At 49.8% G+C, this 25,682-nt stretch overlaps 1 protein-coding gene across 6 annotated transcripts in view; it reads left to right on the plus strand.

Annotated features, from left to right (window-relative positions):
* MACF1 (microtubule actin crosslinking factor 1) overlaps positions 1 to 25,682 on the plus strand; it is a 257,658-nt gene that overhangs the window by 69,629 nt on the left and 162,347 nt on the right. For all 6 annotated transcript variants that reach the window (XM_073317698.2, XM_073317700.2, XM_073317701.2 and 3 more), the window contains 2 exons: positions 22,043 to 22,104; positions 25,283 to 25,372. In XM_073317698.2, the coding sequence (XP_073173799.2) occupies positions 22,043 to 22,104; positions 25,283 to 25,372 (152 nt within the window). The remainder of the gene's footprint in view (positions 1 to 22,042; positions 22,105 to 25,282; positions 25,373 to 25,682) is intronic.

A 25,682-nucleotide genomic window follows, 5' to 3' on the forward strand; every position in this document is an offset into this window, starting at 1 on the left:
CTGTGCAGCGAGACAGAGCGGGAAATGGGTTTGTCTTGTGTTTTGTGCTGGGAGCATTCCCACTGGCTGTTATGTTAGCCTGATCCAAAGCCCATTGAAATGAACGGAAATGCTCCCATTGACTTCACTGGGCACAGCCTCAGGCCCTGGTCTGTAGGGGACGGATGGGAGGCAATGTCGTGCAGTAAATAGAACACTGGACTGGGGCTGAGGAGGCCTGGGTTCTGTTCCTAGCTCTGCCACTGGTCTGGCTGAGTGAGTCACTTTATAGTGCTATGCCTCAGTTACCCTCTGTTGTAAAGCGCTTGGAGTGCTAGGGATGAAAAGCACGAACGGCAGCTAGGGGCGGTTGTGGTGGTGGTTTGTGCCTGTGGGGTGCATGTCCTCCTTAAAAGTCCAGCCCTGACTCCCATCGGGACAGCATGGGACTGGTGAAGCGTGCTGAGGTTCTCTGATGAAAGGCGGTATTTTCGGGCAGAGGAGGATTGGTTTTAGATTAGTCACAATGCATTACGGATGTGTATAATGACAGAATTCGGGGACCGAGCGAATAGTTGTAGAAGAACACTGTATAATATAAAAAGAAAAGGAGGACTTGTGGCACCTTAGAGACTAACAAATTTATTTGAGATAAGCTTTCGTGAGCTACATCTGATGAAGTGAGCTGTAGCTCACGAAAGCTTATGCTCAAATAAATTTGTTAGTCTCTAAGGTGCCACAAGTCCTCCTTTTCTTTTTGTGAATACAGACTAACACGGCTGCTACTCTGAAAACTGTATAATATAGAGTACTCCATCTAGGACTAGCAGAGGGAGAAATTAAGAGACTGTACTTGGAGAAAAGAGATGTGTTGCAGGTGTGGCTTGAAAATCCATGGGGAGTAAGGCTATGACGGGAGAAAAGGGGCCACTGGAGGGCAGAGCGTGGTAGGCTTGTTAATGTTGGTTCTATGGGCGAGATGGTGTCCTGCCTCTGAGAAGGGATGTGCATGGTGTAAAATAAGCTATCAGGCCCCGCTGAGAAGCACAGGCCCTTTGTGGCTGTGAACCTGGTGACAGAACCCAGCTGCGGCTCCTGGATTGGTTTGCATTTGGAGTGTGCTCCGGGCCTGTTTTAGACAACGCTGTAAGTGCAGAACAATCCCATGTGTGGAGTCAACATCTCTCTCCTCTCCTCGGGTTCTTGTTTAATTCTAAGATGCACATTCTTCCGCCATCCATTTCCTTTCCAGTAGAACGACCGCCGTCTCGGCCCAAGAAGCCGCTGTGAAGGCAACTAAAATTAGCAGTCTGTTTTTGTATGTGTAGAGTGGTTTCCATGGCTGGGCGGTGTAAGAAGGGCCCTGTCTGGCACGGCTCCTATCACTGCCACCGTCTGAGCGCTACTGCCGGGCTCTGAATAGGGCCTGGAGCGTCCAGCTGGCGTTTCCGTAGCCCCCTGAACTGGCTCGCTGCAGAGTGTTTGACAGTGTGTGACAGCGGAGTGAAAGATAAGATTTCTGTGACTTCCCGGTATTTCCCGCGTCCTCCTTGTCCAGCGTTACCCGCAGCCAGATGAATTACAGCCTGTTATCGGTTTCCTGCAGCAGCCAGAAAATGCTTGAAACTCGCTTACGCTGAATGCGGTCGATATTTTTATTTTATTAAAAGAGAAAAAGGAAATGGAGTTAAATTGAGTGGAATTAAGTGCACTCTGGTCCTTTCACTCAGCCCCATGCAGTACGCCCACTGCAGACGGAGCCGTGCTCCTGTGAACCAGCATTGTCCCTAGTCCAGACTCTGCAGAAGAGTACACTGCCCCCTTAAGGGCATAATTCATTCCTTTGCGCTGTGCTGTCCCTCCCGTGCTGGCTGGAAGGGCCTGTTGTGGACACGGATCAGCTGGGGCAAACGACTTGCTGCAGGCTGCAAATAAAGGACACAAGGGGTTAGCAGATTAAATGTTCACATCCACTGATACGTCTGCTACGGCTGGTCCTCCCTCTGAAACCCGATTGGCTGCTCAGTCAGCCTGTCTCTTTCAAATCTGGCCTGGCTGTTCCCATGGGGCTGCGGTGAGCGGAGATCGTTGGGCCTCTCCAGAAACGTGGGCACTCTGCCCACTGCAGGCGGACACGACGGCATGGCTGGAGGATCTGGGAGGATCTCGGACTTAAACTGCTGCCCTTCTGTGCCCTCTGGCGCTGTGCTTGCTCAATGCCATCTCTGCTGCAGGTGGCAGGGCCCACAGGGGAGCTGGAAGTGGCAGAGGGTGGCACAGCACACGGTATCTACTTATTGTATTGTCTACATCCCTATGTGATGGAGCAGTTAATTATACACCATAGCAAAGAGTCAGAGCTCCCCCTCCCTGCAGCTGGCTGCCTCCTCCCTCCTTTACTCCCTGCATTCGTTCCCTTATTGCTGCTGCTATTGTCCTCCTCTCTCTTATTCTCTCTTCCTCACCACCTAGTCCTTCCCCACCTTTCCATTCATGCTGCGCTCTGTCTTCCTGTACTTTCTCAGCTCTATTGTTCTAAAGCCAGCATGGCCCGTTCTCGCTGTTTTCATGTGAGTCTCACAACATTTGGTGTTTCGTGCTTGCCGAGAGACACTTGAAAAGGTGACCCAGACACTAGACAATCAATAAAAAGAACCCACCATGGGTTATTTTGAAAAGTAGTAGGGGCTTAAGCCAATTTTATGATTTTGGGCCGTCTGACTCAGATTTTGAAAAGCTCGGGGTTGGCAGTCCGGTTGTTTGTGAACAGGGCCATAGGTACGCACACACACGGGCCATAACTCGGCCCATGGGAAGGCCTCCTAGAAGTGTGTGCAATTGTCTCCATTCCAGCCTTTTCTCTGTGTTACACAGAGTGAATTTCTTTGACCTGGTGGCTGTTTCTCTGCCACGCTGCTGTTCCAGCTAGTCTGGTGGGATCCTATGAGCTTCCTAAATTCTCCGGGTGTCTCCTTCGTTCCCTACAGCTTGGACTGCGGGCTCCGTCACTCTCAGGGAAGCGGCATTGTGTGGAACACCATTGGGGACACGTAGATGGAGCTCAGCTCTCTGCAAGAACAGAACCTGGTGGCTAGAGTTATCTTTCATTTCACTCAATGCACCTGCCTTTCCCTCTTTCCATTTCTAGCCTTTGTCGAGCACCTTTCCGTTCTGTTTCTCCTCTACCAGGTGCCAGAAGCTTGCTGTTTCCAGTCCATATGGAGGCTCTGCCCTCCTGGGCAAAGAGAGCTCTGCTAGTCCTGGCCAGGTGACTCTGTTGCATAATAGCACCTGCCTGAGGCCAGGCTTTTTGACCCAGCTGTGTATAACTCAACAGAAGGTGAGAGAATTGCAGGAGTTTCTTAGATGCATCAGTGTTGCTGCTTTCGGACGCTGCCTGTCTCGTTGGACAGCTGCTGTGCGCCTACACCCGTTTTGAGCCTTAACTGTGGAGGGGATCCATCAAATTCATGTTTAAATCAAGGTACACACACTTGGGTTCCTGCTTTCTCTGCCCTCTGTCCAAGAGACTGACAGCATCATCCGGACAGTGCCTTGATGAGCACCGTGTTCCTTGCCTCCCTCCAGCGGGGGGGTGATAGCAATGCTGGAGAGGCTAAAACAGCTCCACATATGGAGTTTGGCTACGACAGAAAAGGGAACACCCAATACCTCAGAAGTAGGAGGTGAATGTAGGCTCACCAAGGAGGGAGTGGGTTTTTTTAGGGCGGCACAGAGAGCTAGCAGTAGGCTGGAATTAAAGGGACAACATAGACTGAAGATGAGGAAGACTTTCGGACAGGTTGTTCCTCTGAAAACACCCAGCGCTGTAAAAAAAGACGATCACAGACACTGTGGAATAGTCCCTCTGGGAGTGGGGAAGGCCTGTCTCTTGGGATAGTTGAAGTCAGACAGAACAAAGCTCTAGAAAACATCCTACAGCAGGAATGACCCTGCACTTTGCCCCATGGTGGGTCTCCACATTAAGTGGGTAGGAGGAAGTGAGCCCACGTTTGATTCAGGGAAGTTCCAAGCATCTACTGCATGCAAGTCTCCCCGCCTCTGTGTTGCTGTGTATGAATGAAATGCCGCTACTCTGTGTAATACAGAATAATGGTTTTGCCGGCTTTGGCCGCACACTGAGGTTTTGAGGTTGAAGTGCTGCTGGGCCGGCCCGGCCTCTGGCTTTGGTTGAGGCTGTTAGACCGATTGAGGCTCTTTTGGTTTAACAGTTGTGTGCAGCATTGTCACTTGGGCTGATTGAATCAAACCTGAGACAGATTCTGACCATGTGGGAAGCTCTAAATTCTCGGTCTTAGTGAGCAGAAGTTCCTGTCTTAATTAAGTTGTAGGCGAGAGCAGTCTGAGTTAGTGGTTTCATTCACTGTTTCTTGCTTACAAGGAACAGGCTTGCATGTTAATGGGGTGGGGAGAGCTTTCCCCTTCCGTTCAAAAATTCTTCAGAAGGATCAACTGCTGTTTTGTCATCAGACCACTTCCTTCAAGTTTCATCTCAGACCAGAGCCTGAATCTGTTTAAAAAAGAAAAAAAAAAAAAAAGGGTAGAAAGTCCACATTGAAGAAGAAACTGGTTGTTTAGAGGGTCATGTGTTCAGTAGACTTTGGAGAGGTTGCCTTTACTGGAGTGAGGTTGGAACAATTGGATATCGGAGTGTATGATCATCAACTTGGGGGGTGGGAAATTGAGCTATATCCCAGAACTGGGGTCTCCATTCTCTCTGCCTGTACTTACAAAGATGAATGATCTGTGAGAGCTTAAATATTGGGGCATCAGGATTAGAAATGGGATCCCGATGTGCGGCTCGTTCTTGAGGCTAGACTATTTGGGATTCTCTGTCCCAAATAACACCTGTGCAAAGCGAAGGAGAAATGAGAATTCAAGTAATCAGAGGACATTGTTAGATACTAACTCTTAATAGAATGACTTCTGCGCAGAATGATGTGTCTCATTTTGCATGTTCACAGTGCATTGATGGCGAATTGGACATCAGAGAGACCCAGTTAAACGCCAGCTATGGTCAACTACTAAAATAGCTGAGAGCACGAAGATTAATACAGGGGCAAAAATGAGGGCGGTATGTGCTCGTTCCCATATTGCCGCTCCAAGCAGAGCGATTAGAAATGGATCCAAACTGGAACCTTTTATCCAAACACTCTTCCCTCTAAGCCTTTCATGGTCCAGATAAAATGGAACATAGATCCAGACTAAACCCTACTTCTGGTGTTGCAGATCACCGCAGATTCTGTTGCAGAGATGGGGGAAATCCCAGCTCTTATCTGAAACCCTGCCCGGAACTTTGGGGTTTCTGATGACACTGAACTGAGATTGGAACCTCGCCTTGCTGGTACAACCCTAAAGTTTGATCCACCCATGCGATTTTGCAAACCCAAACTCCAGTCTCTTTGGCCCATTTCTAAGGATTACATTTCTCCCAGCTGTTTCCTCCCTTTTCCATCTGTTCCCTATTGGGCAGCTTATCTAACCACTCTGGGTAAGTGGTCTGTCCCCATTTTTATTCATGGAGAGGTTTAACACCAGCATGGTGTGCTCTGTATTTTCCTTCCTGGTTCATGTATCTTTATGGAAATTGTCTCTAATGTACAAGATTAAACAGGAAATGTATGAACTGTAAATGACTCCTCCAAACAATAAATCTCTCATAAATACTACAGCCTTTAGGGTTAGTCCTCCTCTCTCAGCTTATTGTCCAACCCTGTGCTGTGAAAGGCACCACCACTTCTACACAATGGATGATGAGGAAGAAGGGCCCCGTGGACATGAGTGAGAATTGTAGGGAGAAGTGTGGAACAATGGAGAGCCCGGCTAGCCAACCTGGTATTTTTGTGTGTGCGTGTGAGAGAGAGAGAACTGCAAATGAAGCTGCAACTGCTTCACCGCTTATGTTACTGTCGCTTGGAGCAGGATGTCCTGACACTAAAATGATCAGATCTCGGTTGTTTCCTGTTCATGACCAGGAGATGTCCTTAAGACACACACACTCTCCAGTGGGCTCCCAGCCAAGCTATTTGAAACAATCGTGCGCTGTCTCGTAGCTTGCCTGGCACCAATTCAGAGGGCGAATCTGCCTGGTGACTCGGAGTAGCCAGTGCAAACAAAGGGTGCAGTGTCCCTCCACTGTCTTTGAAAGATACCAAACTGCTACCTTCGTTTCTGAATCGGCTGCTTCTTGTTCAGTGCTGGCCCCAGAGCTGCAACAAACTGGGTTTGTCCTACAGCCAATTGGTGTGAGAGAGTTTATCTTTAAGATAAAGGTTTGGGAACACGATGGGCCAAATTCAGTGCTGATGTAAGCAGGGTGCAGTTCTGCGGAAGTCGGAGGAATCGCCCCAGCCTACTCCAGTGATGGAATCAGCCCGAGGCAGGCATTCAGCATGCATGCAAATGTTTAAAAGTGATCTAATAACTGTGTGTTTCCCCCCTTCTCCTCTTGAACTTGAGTCTCTGATCCAGGAGCCAGGTGAGTTTCTGACCAGGCCAATCTGGGCCACTGAGACAGGCCTCAGGCCTTGAAGGCTGTATCCCGCAGGCGGACACTGCTCACTGTTCTGGCAGAGTCCCTCCTCTTTCCCTGGCTAGGCCCGTGTTCGCGGAGAGCAGGCATTCCAATGGGGTTAGGCATGGAAATTTAGGAGCATGACGTCCCTCTCTTGAAGGGGGGTTGAAGTCAGATCACTTCAGCACGTCAGTGGATGCCAAGGAAAGATGTTTGAGTCACTTTCTCTCTCCCTCTCGCTGAGCCCTGTGTGGAGAGATCCGGGGCTTTATCTGATACTTCGGCTATAACTGTGCCTGCCTAGGGAGGGGGCGAGGGCGACTGGCTCAGGAGCTCTCAAGAGGGAGGGTTGCCTGGTGTAAACCGACAGGAAGTTTCTGTAGTTACCGCGGGTGACAGCTTTCTGTGAGCTCCACGCCTGCCTCTTGCTGCCTTTCCCTTGTGATGCTCAAACCATGCAGCTGTAACCTCAGCAGAAAAGAACGTAGAGCCGTACCCAGAGCCCAGGGCTTGTGGAAACGGGACGGAGGCCTCCAGGTTGGGAAGAGGTGACAATGCCTCTTTTGGATGGGACCTTTCTGCCGCCCATGGTCGTTGTTCTGAGTCATGTTCTTGGCATCGCTGGGATCTTGTACTTGAGGAGACGGAGGAGAGAAGGTACAGTTCTTCCTGCCCTTAGAGTATCGGGTTTATATCTCCCACCTCCTGCCTCCCTTCCTCACGCTTTGGCTGCGAGCAGAGTCCAGGAAGTCCCCAGAAGTGCGAAGGGGGTGGATGGTCATGTGGCATGGGCCTGCAGGAGGGGGAGAGTGAGGAACCAAGATGGCTGTCATCCACTTGTTAAAAGTGTACGGATTTTGTTCCTTCCTCCAGGAAGTGGTGGTGATTCCTGATGGCATTTGAGACACAGGGCTGAGTTCTGCAGCCCCGTGTGGGGTCTAGCATCATCTGGGAGCAACAGCTTTGGTAAAAGAGTGCACACGCTTTCCGGACTGGCTGCTGCTTCTGGTGTCTCCCAGCACAGGGAGTTACTCTGAATTTCTTGCTTTCTGTTCTCCTCTCCCCTTGCGGGAGGCAGCATCTCCTCCTGCTGTGGGGTGGAGTCAGGGCTGGCACTGTGAGAGTCCGGGCACAAAGATAACTACATAATTGTTACTAAACTTTCTTCTGATCTCTCTGCTTGGGTGTGAGAGGCGCAGGAGAGGGAGTTGCTTGGAAGCACTGGGAAAAGAGTGTGGGTCTCTGAGGAGGCTTGGTGTGGAGAGGGTGGATGGGAAGGGAAGGGGCCGTAGGGGCATGCTCAAAATGTTCATTGTGCCATTTTCTTTTACAGACAATCCATTCCAGAGCCCTTTGTTACAATAAAATAGATGTTTGTCAGAACATACACACAGAGCGTAGTCCTGTTGTGGACACACAGTTCTGGCAGGACTCCTGATTTTCTGTTTATGTTCTGCCATTGACTCACTGTGCAGTTTTGAGGCTGTCTGCCTCAGTTTCCCAAAATAGGGATTATATGAGCCCATGTCACACGGCCATGAGGATTCATCAGCTGATGATAAAGCACTTTGAAAATGTAAAGTCTTAGACAAGTGCTAAATATTATCCTATCTTGCACTTCCACACTGTCCTTTTCACTCCAAGCCAGTCTTTTTTCTTCTTCTGGATGTTTCCTGTTTTCTCTCCCCTCCAGTCCATATCTCTGCCTCCCATCCTTCTCCCCCCCAACCCCCCCCCCACTCCTTCAGCTTTCACTCTTTGTCCATTTACATTTCTTACCCCTCCAAGGAAATTGGGCTTCCCCTCTCACCTACATTCTCTGCAGTTAGCATGTCCAGGAGGCAACCCAAAAGGACTCCTTCCCATACTCCGGGAGGTGGGAAGAGGCTACCTACCTTTCCCGGTTCCCTCTGTGGCTACCATGCCCCAGCTGTTTGGTGATCTCTCATGGGCAGGTCACCAGGTAGAGCAGTATAGAGCGACAGCCCTGTACCTGCCTGAGAGGAAGTGGAGAAACCAGAGTGCAGCCCTATCTAATGGCTGGGGATGGTGAGTGATGATCCTTGCTGCTCTGGCTCAGAGTCTGCTGAGCAGCAGCTATGGCATCCCTTAGCAAACCTACCCAATCCAGGTGCTGAGTAACAGCAATTAACAGATGCACGGAGCATGTTGCTGAATAACATGCTTATTGTAAAGATGGGTCTGAGCTCCCAAAGTTTGGAAGTGTTTGGATCTGGGGTTGTGGTTTTCAGCCTGTTACAGAGACTGGATCAAAATTTGGATCTGGATCAGAACCCCTCCAAAGCTTGGTTTGGGACCACCTGTTGCTCATAGACTGAAATGGCTGACAAGTTGGACTTCTCAGGGAAAGGAGGGCTAGGAAGTGAGTGGAGTGAGTCCCCAGGGGCAGTCAGCCTGTACACACTAGGTGGGAAGGCCATTGTGCCTTTCTTGTGAATGAACCTCACAGCTTTCTAGTCAAATGGATATTTTATTATGAGAATAGGGTGTGTTGTTTTCTTTTCTGCACCTAATGCTCCTAGAAATGGAAATGCTAGATTGTTAAACAGTAATAATAATTCAGTCCATTCTCTCCCTGCACACTGGGTCTATTTTAGCTTTTTATCCAAACACACCAGTTGTTCCCATGTTTCTCCTATCCCTTTCCCTTTCTTCCGGTCCCATGTATTTCAATGGAGTTAAAAGGTGCAGCCCTGGTTTTCTCCTCAAACATCCTTGTTGATGGTGCTCTGGTATTGACTGGAGTCGCACCATTGTCACGTCCTTGCCTGGGACTGTTTTGTTGCATACATGCAGCTGAAGCATCGGTTACGACCTGCAGCCACATTTCGCTCGGTTTGCCCACCTTGAGTCTTTTCCTGTGTTACTTCCTCAAAAGCTGCACGTTGGCTCTAGGCCGTGGTCCTGGAGCCAACGGCTGGGGGATGGTTTTGTCTCACCCTGCATGTTGCAGTCCACCAACCCTTTTGGTAACATCTCATTCTTCCAAAAATTAAACCTAAAAGGCCATTTCCCAAACCAGATGGGTGAAGACACTGGGTTTCTAAGGCATCAGAGGGGAAACACCATATAGATTGGCTTAGACTCCTTGAGGTGAATTTTGTCTTCAGGTTCTCTCTCTAGCTGGGTTTGCATCAGTGACTGACAATGGAACTAAATGCCTTCCTTTGCATCTTTTGTACACTATACAGTGTACGCCTCTAAACAGAGCATTAGCTGTAATGTCTCTAGTTAACCCAGTCACCCTTCCCCACTTAATCTCTTCAGTGTCAAAGCTGCCTCAGATAGATTTGCTTGGCAGTATGTTTGTCTCCACACCACGTGTGCATTTAATTTCTTTAGAGATACTATCTGTTCCCAGTCTCTGAGATCCCAGCATAACTCAGCAATCTCTATTCTTTAGTGTATCAGAGGAATCTGTTCCTCCTCTTTTAAAAACTATTGCACTGTAGGTGATGGAAAAAGTGAGCCGCATCTGATCCATGTTTTCCTTTACATTAATAAACAGCCTAATTTTCCCTTTTTGGTATAGATCATGTCTTATCCTCCCCTAGCTCTGCATATTGCACACTCGCTCCCTTCCAAGCCTACAGGAAGATCGGGGTAATCTCATAGTAGCTTACCTGGTATAAATAAACTCCTCTGTTGCATTTACATCCTCTGCCATATAGTTATTGTACATGCCTTCCAACTCCTGTCTCTCTGGCATCTCTTGCTGGCTGATTTTCCACCAGGTGTGTTTACATTTTTCCGGGTTGAATCACATTATTTCCCATCCATATTTCTAAACTCTATATCCTCTTCATTTAGCTCTCTGCTTTCAGTGGTGTTCATGCCACCGTTCAAATTAGTAGCAAATACAGGTTTTAATCACCCCTGTATTCCTGAGCCATTCCATTTCCCCCCATATTCCAGAACAGTTAAAAGCTGACCTACAAAATAGAATATATGACCTTTTAAAATAAGTTTATACAGAAGGGCAGAAGAGTTTTTCCCCAAAGTATTTTTTCTTCTTGCTTGTTTTTTTACCTTAGTCATTCAAATCCTCTAGACTGAAAAATATGGTGACTGGAGAACTAGTGAAATGGTGACGCCACCCAAATCCAGAGCAAAACTTGAGCAATTGAGAGGAGGTGGGGTTTTTAGTCAGATGTTTAAAACTTTTGTTGTTTTTATCAACATCTATTTAAGAAAAACTTCCTTGGCTCACTGAAGTTAGTCAACAGCACCACTCCTTCAGAGAAGGAGTTCTTGCTCAGTAGCCAATCTTGGGGCCACTGAGAGATGCTCCGGCGAAGCTAGGGGAGAGCAGACTTGATGTCCCTGATATATTTAAGATTAGAACAAAGCACTTCTGCATACATTTCAGGCTGCCTTTCTCCTCGATAAAGAAGCCCCAAAGGGCAAGCTGAAGTTTTAAAATCCTGTTCACGTCTCCTTTAAGTAAAATTGCCTGCCTGCCCAGGTACTCAGTGGATTTCTCCAAACTGGCCAAATTTTGAAAATTGACCCGACTGATAAATACAACTCCCGCTCCGTCCAGGGAGGGCGAGACTCCTCCTCAGATTGCCATCAGTACTTGAAAGAAGCCAGGGAGCCCAGCCTTCGTGTGGACAATGGTGATAGCTGGCAGGCTTGGAAGACGTTTTTCTGAAACAAATGGGGAAAAGCTGATGTGGGGAGCGACAGCTTAGAAGAGGCTAGTTATGAATTGCTTCTGGCAGGGAGAATAGGCCACAGGCCTTCCTTTCCCAGTGCAGAATTACTGTCTCTGCAGCCCCTAGTGGGGGTTTGGCTTTGTGTTGGGAATGCAACTGGATCTAAGCTCTTCTCCTTGTGGCAGATGATTGGCCTGCGATGTGCCTGTTGAATAGTGTTAGGAAAAACGTGTACAGGGACGTCCGTGCAGGGCTCACTCCCCTCACCTGTCCCCCGCAGAGCAGAGCACACCTGAACTTTGGGATCGGGATCTGAAAGATAGAAAACTGTATGCATGAGCAGTGTCAAATCCTTCTCCCTTGTGTTGGTCACAACTCGAGTCCTGAAAATCTGCCAATATCCACATTATATTCACAGACCATTTTTGCAGCTCTTGGATCGGATGCAGATATGAATTTTATATCCATGCAGGGCTGTAGTCACAATCTTGACCAGGAGGTGGCTCTGTTGTGGGGGAGGGTGTGAAGAGGAATTCACCCTGTTCATTTCAGTCTTGGTCTTCTCCCTACACCACTCCACCAACCCCAACCTGGAAGGCAGGGCCCTCGTCTGGGGTGAGAGGGAAGTTTATCTTTGACTTTCCTAGCTAGACTCCATTGCTAGGGAGAGAGGAGAAACCTTTCCTCTTGCTTTCCCACACTGTACCCAAAGAAGCTCCATTTTAATGCAGCTCAGGTTCTCTCTCTAGCTGGGTTTGCATCAGTGACTGACAATGGAACTAAATGCCTTCCTCCCTTAAGGGTGATCATCTCCCCTCCCCAAGCTCTGTTACTTCTGGTGACTGGTAGAGCTGTCCGCACTAAGGATGCCTGCAGAGGTGAACAGATGGTGCCTCTCACTTGTCTTTGATCTTCATTTTAGCACCTTCCTTGGAATGTCCTTGGAATGAGATTTGATATAGAAAAGGTAGAGAGGAGGTGGCCATGGCCAAAGCAACAGGGTTTCATCTATTAAATGATCAGGAGGACAGGAGTGCTTGGTCCAGCAAAGGCTCTGACCTCCGGAACAAACTGCTAAGTCAAGCCCGGTTAGTACATGGAGCAGCATGAATTTGTTTCCTGGAATTGTTGCTTGATGCTCATTTAGCCCAGATTATATCTGCTGGGACACTTGTCGGGAGTTTCTCTTAGGTTCTGTCCACAGTGGGCTCACAGCTGTGCCAGCCACACATAATTATATTATAGATTGTTATAAACAAACAAAAACTCCTTGTCCATGCCAGTGAGATAAACTGTTATGCAACTGTGCTTAAAGCTAGTCTGGTTCCGCTCCAGGCGCGGTTGATGTGGAAGGATTCCTCTACAGCTGAAAGCATTATACATGAAATACACACCTGAAAGAATTTTTCTGCACCAGTGCAGCTCCACCAGCATGCAGCAGAGACAGGATACAGGGCCTTTTTACCAGAGTGTCTGACCCTATCCAGCTGAGCGTGCTGCGTGCTAAGGATTCGCTCTAACTTGGGTATTTATATGGCCTCAGATATCTCAGTATCTGAATGCCTCCTGATTCTTAATGTGTCTGTGCACATCAGACTCCCGTGAGGTAGGGAAGTGCTGTTTACCCCTGTTTTACCGATGTGCAACGGAGACACCGAGTGGATGAGTGACTTGACCAAAGTCACATGTGGAGCAGGGACTTGACCCCACATCTGCCAAGTCCTAGGCCCTCCTTTCCCTCTCTATGCTTTTGACCATTATATTTCAGATGAATTAAGGCTATCAAATTTTACTAGACTCAGTGCCAGGATCTGTCTCGTTAGTTTCCTTGGTCCTGACTGGTGTCCTGTATGACATTTCTCTGCTGCTGGAATCTTTCTTCTGCTCTCGTCCTTTCCCTGCATGCTGGGCAGGTCGCTGACAATAGCAGCTTTGCTTTGCCCCTGCCCGCTATTCTCGTCTGGAATGCAAGGCCCGTTGATTGGATATCTTCTGGGTGGTGAGGGAACGGGGCTGGGGTGGCCAGAGGAAAGCCAGCCAGAGAGCCTCTGTTAGGCAGGAGGGAGAACTGGGAGGAGAGGAGGGGGAGCTGTAACAGGTTGCTTATCAGGGTGACTCTGGAAAAGATTAGCCAGCGAGAGATAAGCTTTCAATGACTTAATATTGTTAGCAAGAAGTAACAGGGCATTATTATTAGCTCTTGGGGTAGTTGTGGTGGGGGAGGTGTAATGTAATTAGAATTAAAGAACTACCGAGAGGTGGTAAAACAGGGCAAAAGAATCTTCTGTGTGAAATTATGAAAGCGCACCAGAGATGAGAGATCCAGCTCAGGAGCTACTTGCCTGCAGAAATCTCCAAGGGAAGGTCCCTGAAGCTGCCCCCTGCAAACGCTCCACAGGAGAAGAAAATCTAGAGTTTTACTCGACCTGTCTGCTCTGGTCTGCCCCGAGCATGCTGTATCTGGCTCCTGGGCAAAGTGTCTTTTCCTCTCTGGAGAGGACGGCAGGGCTCAAACCAGCCTAAGGTCTGAAGAGGAATTATACTTAGACGAAGAAAGGAAAGAGCAGCTATAAAGCAGCCCTTGTTATCTCTCCTGCCACCGTTCTGAGTTTGCTGTGTGCAGGATCCCAGCCTTCAGCCAAAGGGTTTGATGCTGAGCTCTGGAACTTGGAGGCAGGGGAAATCATTTGTGAAGAAGCTGCTGGCTGGCCGGTGTGGATGAAAAAGCCCTTTATTGTTCTCTCACGTCATAGTTTGCGAGACTGGTGCAATTAACCAAGAACTGAAAAACAAGTTGGAAAAACAAACCAACAGCCTGTGTGCCAGGTTAGTGCAGACTCTGGGCCTTGCTGCATTCAGGGTGCTGCTCTCAGGCGCGGTGGGACAGTAAGCTGGACCTATTGGGCTTTCAGATGCAAAGCTGATATACTGGAAAGTCACCTCCCAGGTACGTGGAGTCAGTGTGACCTGCACTGTGAGCTACCCCCTCTGTCTTCCTGTTATGGCCTGGAGCTATGCGGTTCTGTGAAATGCCTCTTGCATGTTTCCAGGAGCCTTGGAGTGGAGAGTAACTTTCTTTTTCCTGGTTGTGTGGAAGAACAGCATCAGCCTGACAAGTCAGGGGGCTTTGTCTACAGCATGTGGGCACTGAATTTTCATATTGATTGAAGCCCCCTTCTGCAAGGGGTTCTAGTCTGCGTCTGCCTGGGTCAGAGAAGACACTGGGGACTGTGACTTCTTCACACAGGATGTTGCCTGATGAGGACTAGCCTAATGCATGGCTCAGCAGGATATTAGGCAATGTCTGTGCTGATTCTGAATGATCAGTGGCAAGTTTAACTGCCCCAGCGGTGGCTGTTTGGGGTTTTGCAGGCGCAGGTCTGTTGTGCCCAGTGGCTGTGTAAAGTTGTTCTACAAGGCAGTCCCCTTTGCTTCTGGATCTTGGTGCTTCCCCTGCCATTCCAAGCTGGGAGCGGCTGGAAGAGTGACGGCCTCTGGGCTCTCCTGTTGATGAGGGGAGAACTCCTCTCCAAGGGGTGAGGAGAACCCTGAAAGAGATCCTGAAAGGGAACTGTGTCTTAAAGCAGGCGGTAGGAAATGGTGGGAGGAGCCCCAGCGGAGACCTGAAGAGACATTTGCTTGGGACAGACCCAGCCAGCACGCGCAAGACTGACTTGAAGATACTTTTCCTGTTTCGGTTGTGGAGGATGCCAGTGCAAAAGCCCCGGGGCGCACTGAGGACCTAGCTCTGCTGGCGCTGAGAGCAAGCAGTGGAGATGTGGCACATCTACAGAGGGGAGAGGGAGCTGAACGCACACCTGGTATGCCGGATGTGCTGCATCGGTTAGTATCTTGAGTCTACTTCTTTAGCGCCTGGAGGGCTGGAGAGAATCTGAAATGCATTGCTCTCCTCTGACTCACAGGGAGGAATCTGCTACAACGCAGGCGTCTTCTCATGCTTTAACCAGCCTGGGTTATCGTCAAGGTCTTGATAGCATGTAGAGCAGGGCAGGCAGGAAGAGACGTGGGCCTGAGGGCTGGGCTTTGGGAGAAGGGTGGTATTTCAAGCAGGGGGGAGAGTATGACGACTCGGTTTTATATCTCAATAGTTGGACTCCAGTGCCCCTTAGCTGCCCTCTTCTGGGTCCGTATGCTTCGCTACACTGCTTGCTGCTTTACCAGGAAGCCATGCTTAAGCAATAATCTCACATGGCAAGGGCAGGGCTGTATTTTTAACAGGCTGTTGGCTGTTTTCAGCTCCTGATTTCCTGGCTGTGCTACAAGGGGGAGGAATAGTTCAGAGGGATAAAAAACCTGGAGGACTCCATCTCTGACCCGGCTGCAGTGACATTGCAGTGCCGTTGAATTTTCTCACAGCAGCCCCCAGAAAAAATACATCATAAAGAAGGCAGGAGGTATTCCATAGGAGATGGAATGATACTGACCAGGTTTAAAAGGAATGGGGATGTCCTGGGAGTATATAGATAGTCTCTGGCACAAGAGCAGACTGTGCAGCTGGTTGGAGTGTGGGAAGGGAAAGGAGATTAAAAGATGAAGATGGTGCTTACAGACCTTCCAGCCTTTTTTTTTTTTTTTTTGGAGGGGTGGGATGGGATGAGGTTTCTCAGGCTTGTGGGGCTGCCTCCAAAATCTCAGGGCCTTGGATCTGTGGCTGTGTCAAGTGCTGTGACCACGGAAGAGACTAAATAGTATAGAGTGCTATAGGGTACTGTCCGGTCAAGATGCAAATCAGGCCGGTCACAAATTGTCTACTATCGTCTGGAGGAGTTTAAAGGGAGGGAGATGCTTGCTTGCTTTTTCTTTCTGTCTTTAAGAAATAGTTTGCTCCTCTTCTTAAACTGGTGTTTGGTCTCTTCCTTGCGTTGAGAACTGGCTTCCTGCGTATCAGTCAGATCTCTCCCCAGAGAGCTACAGTAACTGACTGCCCCTCCTGCTCCTCCTTCACTGACTCAGTAACAGCTTATGCCCAAATGAATTTGTTTGTCTCTAAGGTGCCACAAGGACTCCTCCTTTTTGCTGATACAGACTCTGCTGCCACTCTGAAATCTGTCACATTGGAATCTGTGGATGCTCAGAAATCAATACAGGGACCCATTAAGGAAGGGGCCACTTACTGCTGGATGAAACCAGTGCAGGGAACTGGCCTGGAGCAGTTACTGAGAGTAGTGAGGATGAATACAAGTCAAAGTGAACTGTAGAGGTCTACGAGCCTTCTTCCCTCCCCCCATCCCCCATTGCCAGCAGGGAGGCCAAGGGTCATGTGCACCATGGGGTCACTGAATGTGAACACTGGGAGGGGGGTGATGTTGGGCTGAAACTTGCACTGTTCACACACTTGTGCAGACCCACGTATATGCATGCACTCTGTCACGGGTGCACTGTCCATTTTGCTGTTTACAGAGGATATAAACTCAGTGTGCGTTGTTATGTGGGTAGATTGGTTCAGACTGGGTGTTTGACAGTAGTCTGAGCTCAGCTGGATCAGAAAGTGATGACAATAGTCTCCCACTCCCAATTCAGTGGTAGGACGGGCAACGTGGATCTTCTGAGAACGGGCCTTTCACCAGATTTATTCTATGGAATTAGGGTTGCCAGTTGTGGTTGGATGTATTCCTGGAGGTTTAATCACATGACATAATCTTTAATTCCTGGAGATTCCAGGACGATCCTGGAGGGTTGGCAACCGTAGGTTTAAGATAACAAATAATCAGGACCTTAAAAACCTGGGGTTATTTGTGCTCATGGTCCTCTGGCACTTTTCGTAAGAGTAGGGATTTTCTTTTGTATTGCCCCAAATTTAAATTCCTTCCCCCCCCCCCCAGCAATATACCATGTGCCTTTCAGCTGCCGCTGTATGTGTGGAGTTTGTGTAGCACCTTCAGGGGGAGAGGTGCCTCAGACATGTAAAGGTCACTAGTGCAGTGCAATGCCACTCGGCCCATCTTATCACTAGTGAGCAGCTTCGGTGGGATTTGGGCTGGCCAGCAGATAAATGTGCCTCAGCAACTCAGTGATTCATCTCTGTCATTAGGTTAGATTGTCCAATGCCCATCCCAATGGGACGGCAACCAGGACTGGGGCCTCCAGGTGCTGTTGTAACAGAAATATGAATAGTGCCTAAGGAAAGTGGTGGAAGTCCTATCTCTTGGGAATTTAAAAACAAGGCAGGACCGAGTCTTGGGAAATATACTAGAGGGAGCAATCGTGAAATGTCCAGGGAGTGTGGGTGTGGGGGATGGATGGATGTTTCTGTCTGCAGAGAGTCCAGAAAAGTTGAGAGTGCTGGAGATGTTCAGGACACATTTGAGACTCTCACGTATCATGGTGATGAGCACAGTGTAAATACCTGCAAAGAGAAGGGTGCTGGAAAACAACACCCATCCCATTTATAGAGGATGCTCTTGAGCAGAAGGCAGAGTGGAATTTGGTCTTTGTAGCTGGGATGCTTCAAGGTGTACAGGGAGGTTTTCAGGAGTTTTTGGAAGAGGACTTGGGGAATGCTTGGAGGACCTTAACTGGGAGGATCTTGTAAGCATTAGGGGCATTGGGAAAGAAGGGCTGGGGTGAAGGAGACAAAGGGAGCATTTGCAAAGAGGTGTAGGTGAAGTTGAAAACGGAGGTGCAGGCAGGGGTGGATTTGTGCACAGCTGTGAAAGTGAATAGCTTGTAGCTGATGCTGGAACGCTGTGGAAGCCAGAGAAGGGATTGGGGTTTGGACGAGACCTGGTCAGGGCCATGGGAGAGGGTAATCTTTGTTTATATTATTCCATGATCAGGCTTAGTTCTGATTGCCTGAAGCATTTATAACCCTTATCAGTAGATAACATTCAACCACTCAGGAATCTAATTGTCTGCCAAAGATTTGCTTGGTGCAATGCCAAGCATTGTAGGAGAGGCAGTGTGGCCTAGTGGAAAGAGCACTGGCCTGGGGAACCTGAAAGACCTCAGTTCTGTTCCTAGCTCTGCCACTGGCCTGCTGGGTGACCTTGGGCAAATCACTTCACTTCTCTGTGCCCCAGTTTCCCCATTTGTAGAATGGGGCTAATACTACTGACCTTTGTTAAAGCTCTTTGAGCTCTACGGATGAAAAATGCTACGAATCATTATTGCTGCTTGTTCGTGGTGTTTCAGTAAAGCCGAACACAGGGAAGCCACCACTTACGAATGTTGCATGCTGCAGAGACTGTGAAGTAAGCACCCTCTAGGTGCTGCCTGCCCTGGTCCAGTACGGAGGCGCCAGTTTTCTCTCCAGATTAAACTGGTAAAACCAGAAAATCCCATTTGAGGCAGGAGCTGGCAGAGCTGCTGAGGGGATTTACCCTGATCCCTTTCTTCTTTACAGGTGTGATAAAGAGAGGGGAAGGGAGGAGAGTGTTTTGTCTAGAGCTGTAGTTCTCAACCAGGGGTCCAGGGCCCCCTGGGGAGCCACGAGCAGGTTTTAGGGGGGCCGCCAAGCAGGCCAACATTAAATTTACTGGGGCCCAGGGCAGAAAGCCAAAGCCCCGCCATGCAGAGCTGAATCCCTGGGCCCTGCCGCCCAAGGCTGAAGCCAAAGCCTGAGCAATTTAGCTTGGCGGGGCCCCCTGTGGTGTAGCGCCCTGGGTCAGTTGCCCTGCTTGCTACCACCTAATGCTGGCCCTGGCTTTTATATGCAGAAAAACAGTCGTGGCACAGGTGGGCTGTGGAGTTTTTATAGCATGTTGCGGGGGGCGGGGAGGGCTCAGAAAGAAATATATACCTGGTAGATCTCGTTTTCTCGTCAGTGTAATTGCCAGATACTGCTCACAAGAGTTTTCCAAATAACGTCCAATGTCTGTTTATTCTTCTCCTACCTGAAGTAGTAAAGGGTGGGTCCTGCTGGCCAGTTCTTACCCTTGTGCTTTTGCCGGCGTCTATCTCCTTGATTGTTCTCCCCTTCGTTTAATGTATCTTTTAACTGAGAACTGGCAGAACAAACCCTGCCAGACGTCTCCCTCCCATGTTTCCATTTGAAGTTTGATCTAGCCCCAATTTCCTCCGTGGGAAGAGCATTTAGTTCCCCTGTTGAGCACCTGGGCCTCAAAACCAGGAAACCTGTCAGAGGTTTCTTTACAGAAGTCTTTAAGGTCTCAGATCTCATTAGTGCTGTGGCCCTTTTGGTGGGACGGACCCGTCGGATGTCCAGCTACAAGGAACTGCATTGAGAAGTGAACCGTTGGGTGTGTGTGGGGATGAGCCAGTTGCTCCTGCTAAACTGTTGGGACATTAAAGCTCTCAGGGACCTAGCCAGGGTGTCCCCGGCTGAGCTCAGCGACTGAAATAAGCATTCAATCTTTAAAAGCCAATGAACCAAAAATACAATGAAAGAATAAGCTGCTAATTGCATATATTGGCAGACCCAAGCAGGGCCTTTGAACAGATCTCTGTGTCTTTTGAACATAGGTTCAGATCCTAAAGCCAGAAGGGACCATACACAGTGATTATGTAGTCTGATCTCCTGCATAACACAAGCCCATGAAAACTCACCCTCTCTGGAGAGTTGGGGAGAGGCTGTACCTCTACTGGCAAGGGGGTCCAGGGACTCAGTATTGGAAGAAGCCTCTCTTCCCTTTCCTAATGAACCCCAGTATCCCCTCACTAATGTGTGGGGTGAGGGCTGGGGATGCCTCGTGGGTGCAGCATGTTACACGAACGACAATGAGATTTCTGGGTCTGGTAGTCTCACAGTCTCCTACTGGTTTCTCTGTGCTATGCTGGTATGTCATTCCACAGGCCTGGGCCATGACAGGTTCTCCTCTTCCTCTGGTGCAGCCTGTGTGTTTCTCCATTGCCATGTGGCTGTAGCTAGTGACAATCTGTTGGATTATTAAGGGAGAGTCTTATTCCTATAGCTTCTCATCCTCTTCTACTGTCATGTTTGCTTAGGGAACCTCAGTGTAAGTGACCGAGCAGGTACTGTAGATGGGTTCCTTAAAGGAATTTCCCAGTTAGGGGCTAGAAATTCTTTATAGGCCCTTTCGGAAGAGCCTTATACCCGCACTGTGCTGGTAAGAGGCCCTGTCTCTGGGGAAGGAGAAGTACTTAGTGGTTATTCCCATTGTAGCAACTTGGACATCACCTGTTCAAATCAAACTTGTTTTTGCCCGTCTGAAACTTTTAAAATGACCTGGACATTTAATTTCACCAGGGTGAGTGTTTTAGGAGCATTTTTCTCCGTGTGGCTGTTCAGTTGTAAGCAGAGCTGGGAGGAGGAGAGAACTGACGTTGACATGTGGGATAGAGGGAACGTGACTTTGTTGATCATTTCGTGTGCCTCTGTAGGCACACTTAGGCTTCCGTGCTGCGCTGTCCATGGCTAACCCGGGACGAAGTAGCCTCCGTTCTGATGTGGGGTAGATGTGCTCCCAAGGCCTCCGATTTCCAGCCGCAGTGGTGCAAGGAGATTTTAATTCTTACCGGTACACATAGGTGACGCACGGGAGGGACACAAAGGGGGGCACCAGCTAAAGGGGGGCAAGTGACCTCCCCAGGTGACCCTTCCATGTGACTTCTCCCTGCCCCCAGCCTGAGGCCCCCGCGCTCTCCCCATCCCACATTACCGGGGGTGTGTGTGTGTGCGTGTGTGTTCTGTCCTGCTGCGCTGGACATGGATTTCTGAACCCCAGGGCTCCCCCAGGAACCGCAGCGGCAAAAGGAGCAGAATGTGGTGCCGCCAGGTGGCCCCACGCCAGCAGCTCCTCCGGCGCGGCTGTTCTGCCCCCAGCCCTGCCCCCAGCCCTTCCACGTAGTGGCGTCTCCTGTCTGGGGTCTGTACAGCCCTGCCAGAGGACAGAGCTGGGGGCTGGGCTGGGGACGGTACAGCCGCGCCAGAGGACAGGGCTGGGCTGGGCGGCGGTACCGGTACAGCCCCACCAGAGGACAGGGCTGGGGGCTGGGTGGCGGTACCGGTACAGCCCCACCAGAGGACAGGGCTGGGTGGCGGTACCGGTACAGCCCCACCAGAGGACAGGGCTGGGTGGCGGTACCGGTACAGCCCCACCAGAGGACAGGGCTGGGTGACGGTACCGGTACAGCCCCACCAGAGGACAGGGCTGGGTGACGGTACCGGTACAGCCGCGCCAGAGGACAGGGCTGGGGGCTGGGTGACGGTACCGGTACAGCCGCGCCAGAGGACAGGGCTGGGGGCTGGGTGACGGTACCGGTACAGCCGCGCCAGAGGACAGGGCTGGGGGCTGGGTGACGGTACCGGTACAGCCGCGCCAGAGGACAGGGCTGGGGGCTGGGTGACGGTACCGGTACAGCCGCGCCAGAGGACAGGGCTGGGGGCTGGGCTGGGGGTGGTACCGGTACAGTCGCGCCAGAGGACAGGGCTGGGGGCTGGGCTGGGGATGGTACCGGTACAGCCGCACCAGAGGACAGGGCTGGGGGCTGGGCTGGGGGTGGTACAGCCGCGCTAGAGGACGGTGCTGGGTGACGGTACCGGTACAGCTGTGCGAGAGGAGGAACGTAAGGCGCTGGCTTCTGGGAGCGGCGGCCTTACGTTCTGCTCCTTTCGCCGCTGTGGTTCCCTGGAGAGCCCTGCAGGTCTGACCATGTGTCTTTCCAGTACGGCGTACCGGTAATAAATACTTTAATGGTACGGCGTACCTGACTGTACCTGCTTACTTGCACCCCTGTCCTGCGCGTTCCTGGAGTAGTCCCAGCAGAACATGGAAGGAGGCTGTTAGCAGGGTGTGGTGGGATCCAAAGGTGGGAGAGTTGGGCTGAATGGGGAAGGGGTGTGTGGCCCGTTGGTGAGATTTCACCTGAGCAATGCTAACTGAGACCCATCTGTGTGTTCTCTTAACAGATGAACGGGACCGAGTCCAGAAGAAAACTTTCACCAAGTGGGTCAATAAGCACCTGATGAAGGTGAGAGTCATGCCTTACTTCGCACAGTTTCCTAACTTGCTCTGGTCTGACCTTGCCTGTTCTGGACCGGCACTAGCTGGCATTGCTTTGGCCTTGGAGAAGAGTTCTGAAGGGGTTTAGAGGCACTGGAATGTTCGCTTGATCTGACCCCCCGGGGCAGAACTGGATGTTACGGCGACCTCTTGGGACTGTCCTAAAGCATTCGGCAAACGTTCCCCTACCATGTCATTAACCTCTGAATCGAAAAATCGTTTGCTCCAGCAAAGAGCATGTAAAAATCTTGGCAATGACGCCCCGAAAGAGAACTGTACCCCACGTCTCCCTGAAATCCTTTGGTGAGGGGGTGTTTTGGGAGTTACCATGCATGGTGGGATGAGAGGGACTGTTCCCCCTTCCCCTCCCAAGCTCGCTTGTTCCCCTTTATTCATTGAGCTGTATTGGTTGTTCCACTTACACCCTGCCCTTCTCCCTCTCAGGGGAGGGGCCGCTCCTTCCCAGAGCATAGACACCGGCTCTTCTGTGTTTGGGCCCGGAGCCCTCCTGAGCACCTTGCTTGACGTCCGTCTTGCTTGAACGAGACGGTCTTTGGTGGCTGCTGCCCAGTGCAAGCTGGTGCTGCCAGTCAGATCCTTCTGTGATGGCAAAACGCTGTGAAAGAGGGAAACCAGCGGAATACATCGTGTCATTGTTAATGCTGGGAGGCCGGGCAGATCTCTGCTTTTATCCAGAGCAGAGTCTCTTTCTCTGTCTCTGTTTCTTAGCAGAAAAGTGACAGAAAGCTGCCTTTGGGACAAAGTCTCTACCCATCAGATCTCTTTCCACCATTCCCCTCTCTTTCCCTCCTCAGTATCTGTCTCTCCTTTCCTGCCTTACACCATTGTTCTGCTTTCTAGAGGCAGCTGGGCTCTTGGTTGAGTTTGCTGTGGCAGGGGTACTATTAGAATTCTGTAGACCCCCATCAGATGCCAATGAGGGGTGACACAGGAGGAGCTGGGGAGCCTGAGATCCCACAACACAGTGAAGGATTTCAGAGGCAGGGACGCTGTCACCCCTCCATGAAAGTTGAGGATCTAAGTTGATGTGCTCAACTCCTGGATCTTTTCAGTCCTTGGGGCCGTACTGCTGTTTCTCAGACCCCGCTGCTTGTTGCACCAGCAAAAGCGGAGGCTGGTTTCTAAGTGGTGGTTTGGTAACCAGGGAGTTGCAGTGGGCTGTGTGTGTAAATGAGTGAAGTGGGAAGGGGCTCAGGGGTTCTGTATCCGGGCAGGCTGCCTGACTGGTTAGCGATGGCTTTGTAAACTTACTGGGGTCCTGCCTGTTGGAAGGTGTCCGGTACCAATCTGAACAGAGCGGTGACTAGTCTCCGTCTTTTAAAAGAAAGACGTTTGTCGCCAAAAAGAGTGAAGAGCCTGTTTCCTTAGTTCTGTCCGTTTTCCAGCTGCGCACCTCTGCAGCAGTGCACAGGGCACGGGGCTTGCAGCTGAGATCAGAGCTATTAGCAGGCCAAGTCAGTAACTCCAGCTGTTTGTACTAAACATTGTTGTGTCCGATTTTATTCTGAGCCAGCCACATGATTGATGATTTTTGTTTTTAACGTTCAAGAGGCTTGGAAGATCCTTTCTGGGGAGAATCCGGTACCTTTTCCCACCCACTGGTGCCAAGTCACTGGAGCCCCCTGATTTACCATTCACCATGGATGCAATAGTCACTCAGAACTCCAGGTTAAAGTTCCTGGAGCCCACACGCAAACCTTCAGTTGCTTTCTGGGATCTCTGCCTTCACTGTGCATCAAATTACCTGTTCAGAGACCGTGGCCTTCCAGAAGGCTCCTGGCAGCTCTGCCTGTTTGTCCATCACTGATGGGATACACACTTCTACACACTTACATTCATGTGAACTGGATCAGGACCAGGATCTAGATGGCTTAACACAGCCAGTTCTGCCATGAAAGATTGCTGGGTTTGAATCCAGGGGTGCCCATCTGTTATATTCTGTGCAGCGGGGCTGGTCTCTCACGTGTTGTCTGCAATGGGAGGTTTGTATCTTGAATAGCTAAGCAGGGTTAATGCAGTATTTTGAGGTGCCTCCCAGTCGTCTTGGTTAACTGCCAGGTATTTTTTAATTAATGTTTTCCATCAACTGAAAGTTTTTGGCTTGGACTTTGAAGGTGTTGCCATTGTACTTTTCAGCCTGCTGTGGACTGCGGTGAGGCCAGGGAAACTGCAGGTCTGTGCACTAATCTTTAAGCTGCACGCCTCCCCCCCCCGCCAAAAAAATAACTTTATGGGTAAAGAAGGCAGCGTGGGAGTCAAGTCTCTACTGACATGTAGCCAATGCCTTATACATTAATTAGAGAGAGACAATCACCCTATTCACACATCCCCTCCCGCGGCAAAGAAAGGGAAAAACACCTGACTGCCCTTAACAGAAGGCAAACGCCATGTGACATTCCTGGAGGATAATATAAGCTGGTGTGGTAATGTTTTAAAAAATTGTGTGAGAGAATCACTGCATTATTTATTATTGCTATTAGAATGACAGTAGCACATGGGGACTCAACTGAGATTTGGGCTCCCCTTGTGCTAAGTGGTGGTGTAAATCCCTGCCTCAGAGTTTACATTGTAAACAGATAAGACAAAGGGAGGGGGACGGGAAGGTTCATGAGCCCCGTTTTATAGATGGGAAACTGAAGCAGCAAGAGACTAAGTAACTAGTCCAAAGTCATGAAGAAAATAAGTGGCAGGGCTGGGAGTTGAACCCAGAGTCTCAGTCCGTGTGTGGCAAAGGTAAAGATTTGGTCTGACCGGGTTGCCAGTGAGTTTTGTGAAGAGTGGCTTATCTTGGAAGAAACAGGAAAAATTGGCTCCTTTTGCTGTCTTTTTAACAGGATACTCCTGCTGTTGATGTGAAAGCTGCCATTACACAAGGCCCAATCCTGTACACAGCTGCCATTTGCTCTCATCCCCTTGCTTTATAGCAAAGTGGCTGCATGGGAACCTTTTAGAATTGCATGGAGTAATGCTGGCTTTATAGTGATCTGTTCTGTGCCTGAAATCGGTAACTGCCTCTGCTGGGGTCCTTTGGCAATTGGAGCCCGATTCCCATAGAGAGAATATTGGAATAACCATTTTAAATGAATGAAATCCCTGAAAATGCACCCTCCTTCTCTGCCCCGCAGGTGCGCAAGCACATCAATGACCTGTATGAAGACCTGCGAGATGGGCATAACCTGATCTCTCTGCTGGAGGTTCTGTCAGGAGTGAAACTGGTGAGTTTCCAAGTTTGCTTAGCCACCCTGCTGTGGCTTTCACCACCAGAGACTGGATCCACGTACTGCCTTCTCCTCCTCGCTGCCTTCTGCTGTGCTAGGCTGACCAGCGTTCCTTGTCACATCAAGGCCTTTGTTGGTTTTGTGTTAAATTTATTTTTTTACATCTTCATCATGCTGGTTTCCTGGATAACACCTAACTATGTGATTAGGTTAAAGGTGCCTAGGATACAGGTGTATTCACTCTCTTTGTGAGGCTCATATGCGTTTGGGACTATCTACTCAATATGCTGGGTGAAGACAAAAGGGC

This window comes from Lepidochelys kempii, chromosome 19, assembly GCF_965140285.1.
Source record: "Lepidochelys kempii isolate rLepKem1 chromosome 19, rLepKem1.hap1, whole genome shotgun sequence".
NCBI lineage: Eukaryota > Metazoa > Chordata > Testudines > Cheloniidae > Lepidochelys > Lepidochelys kempii.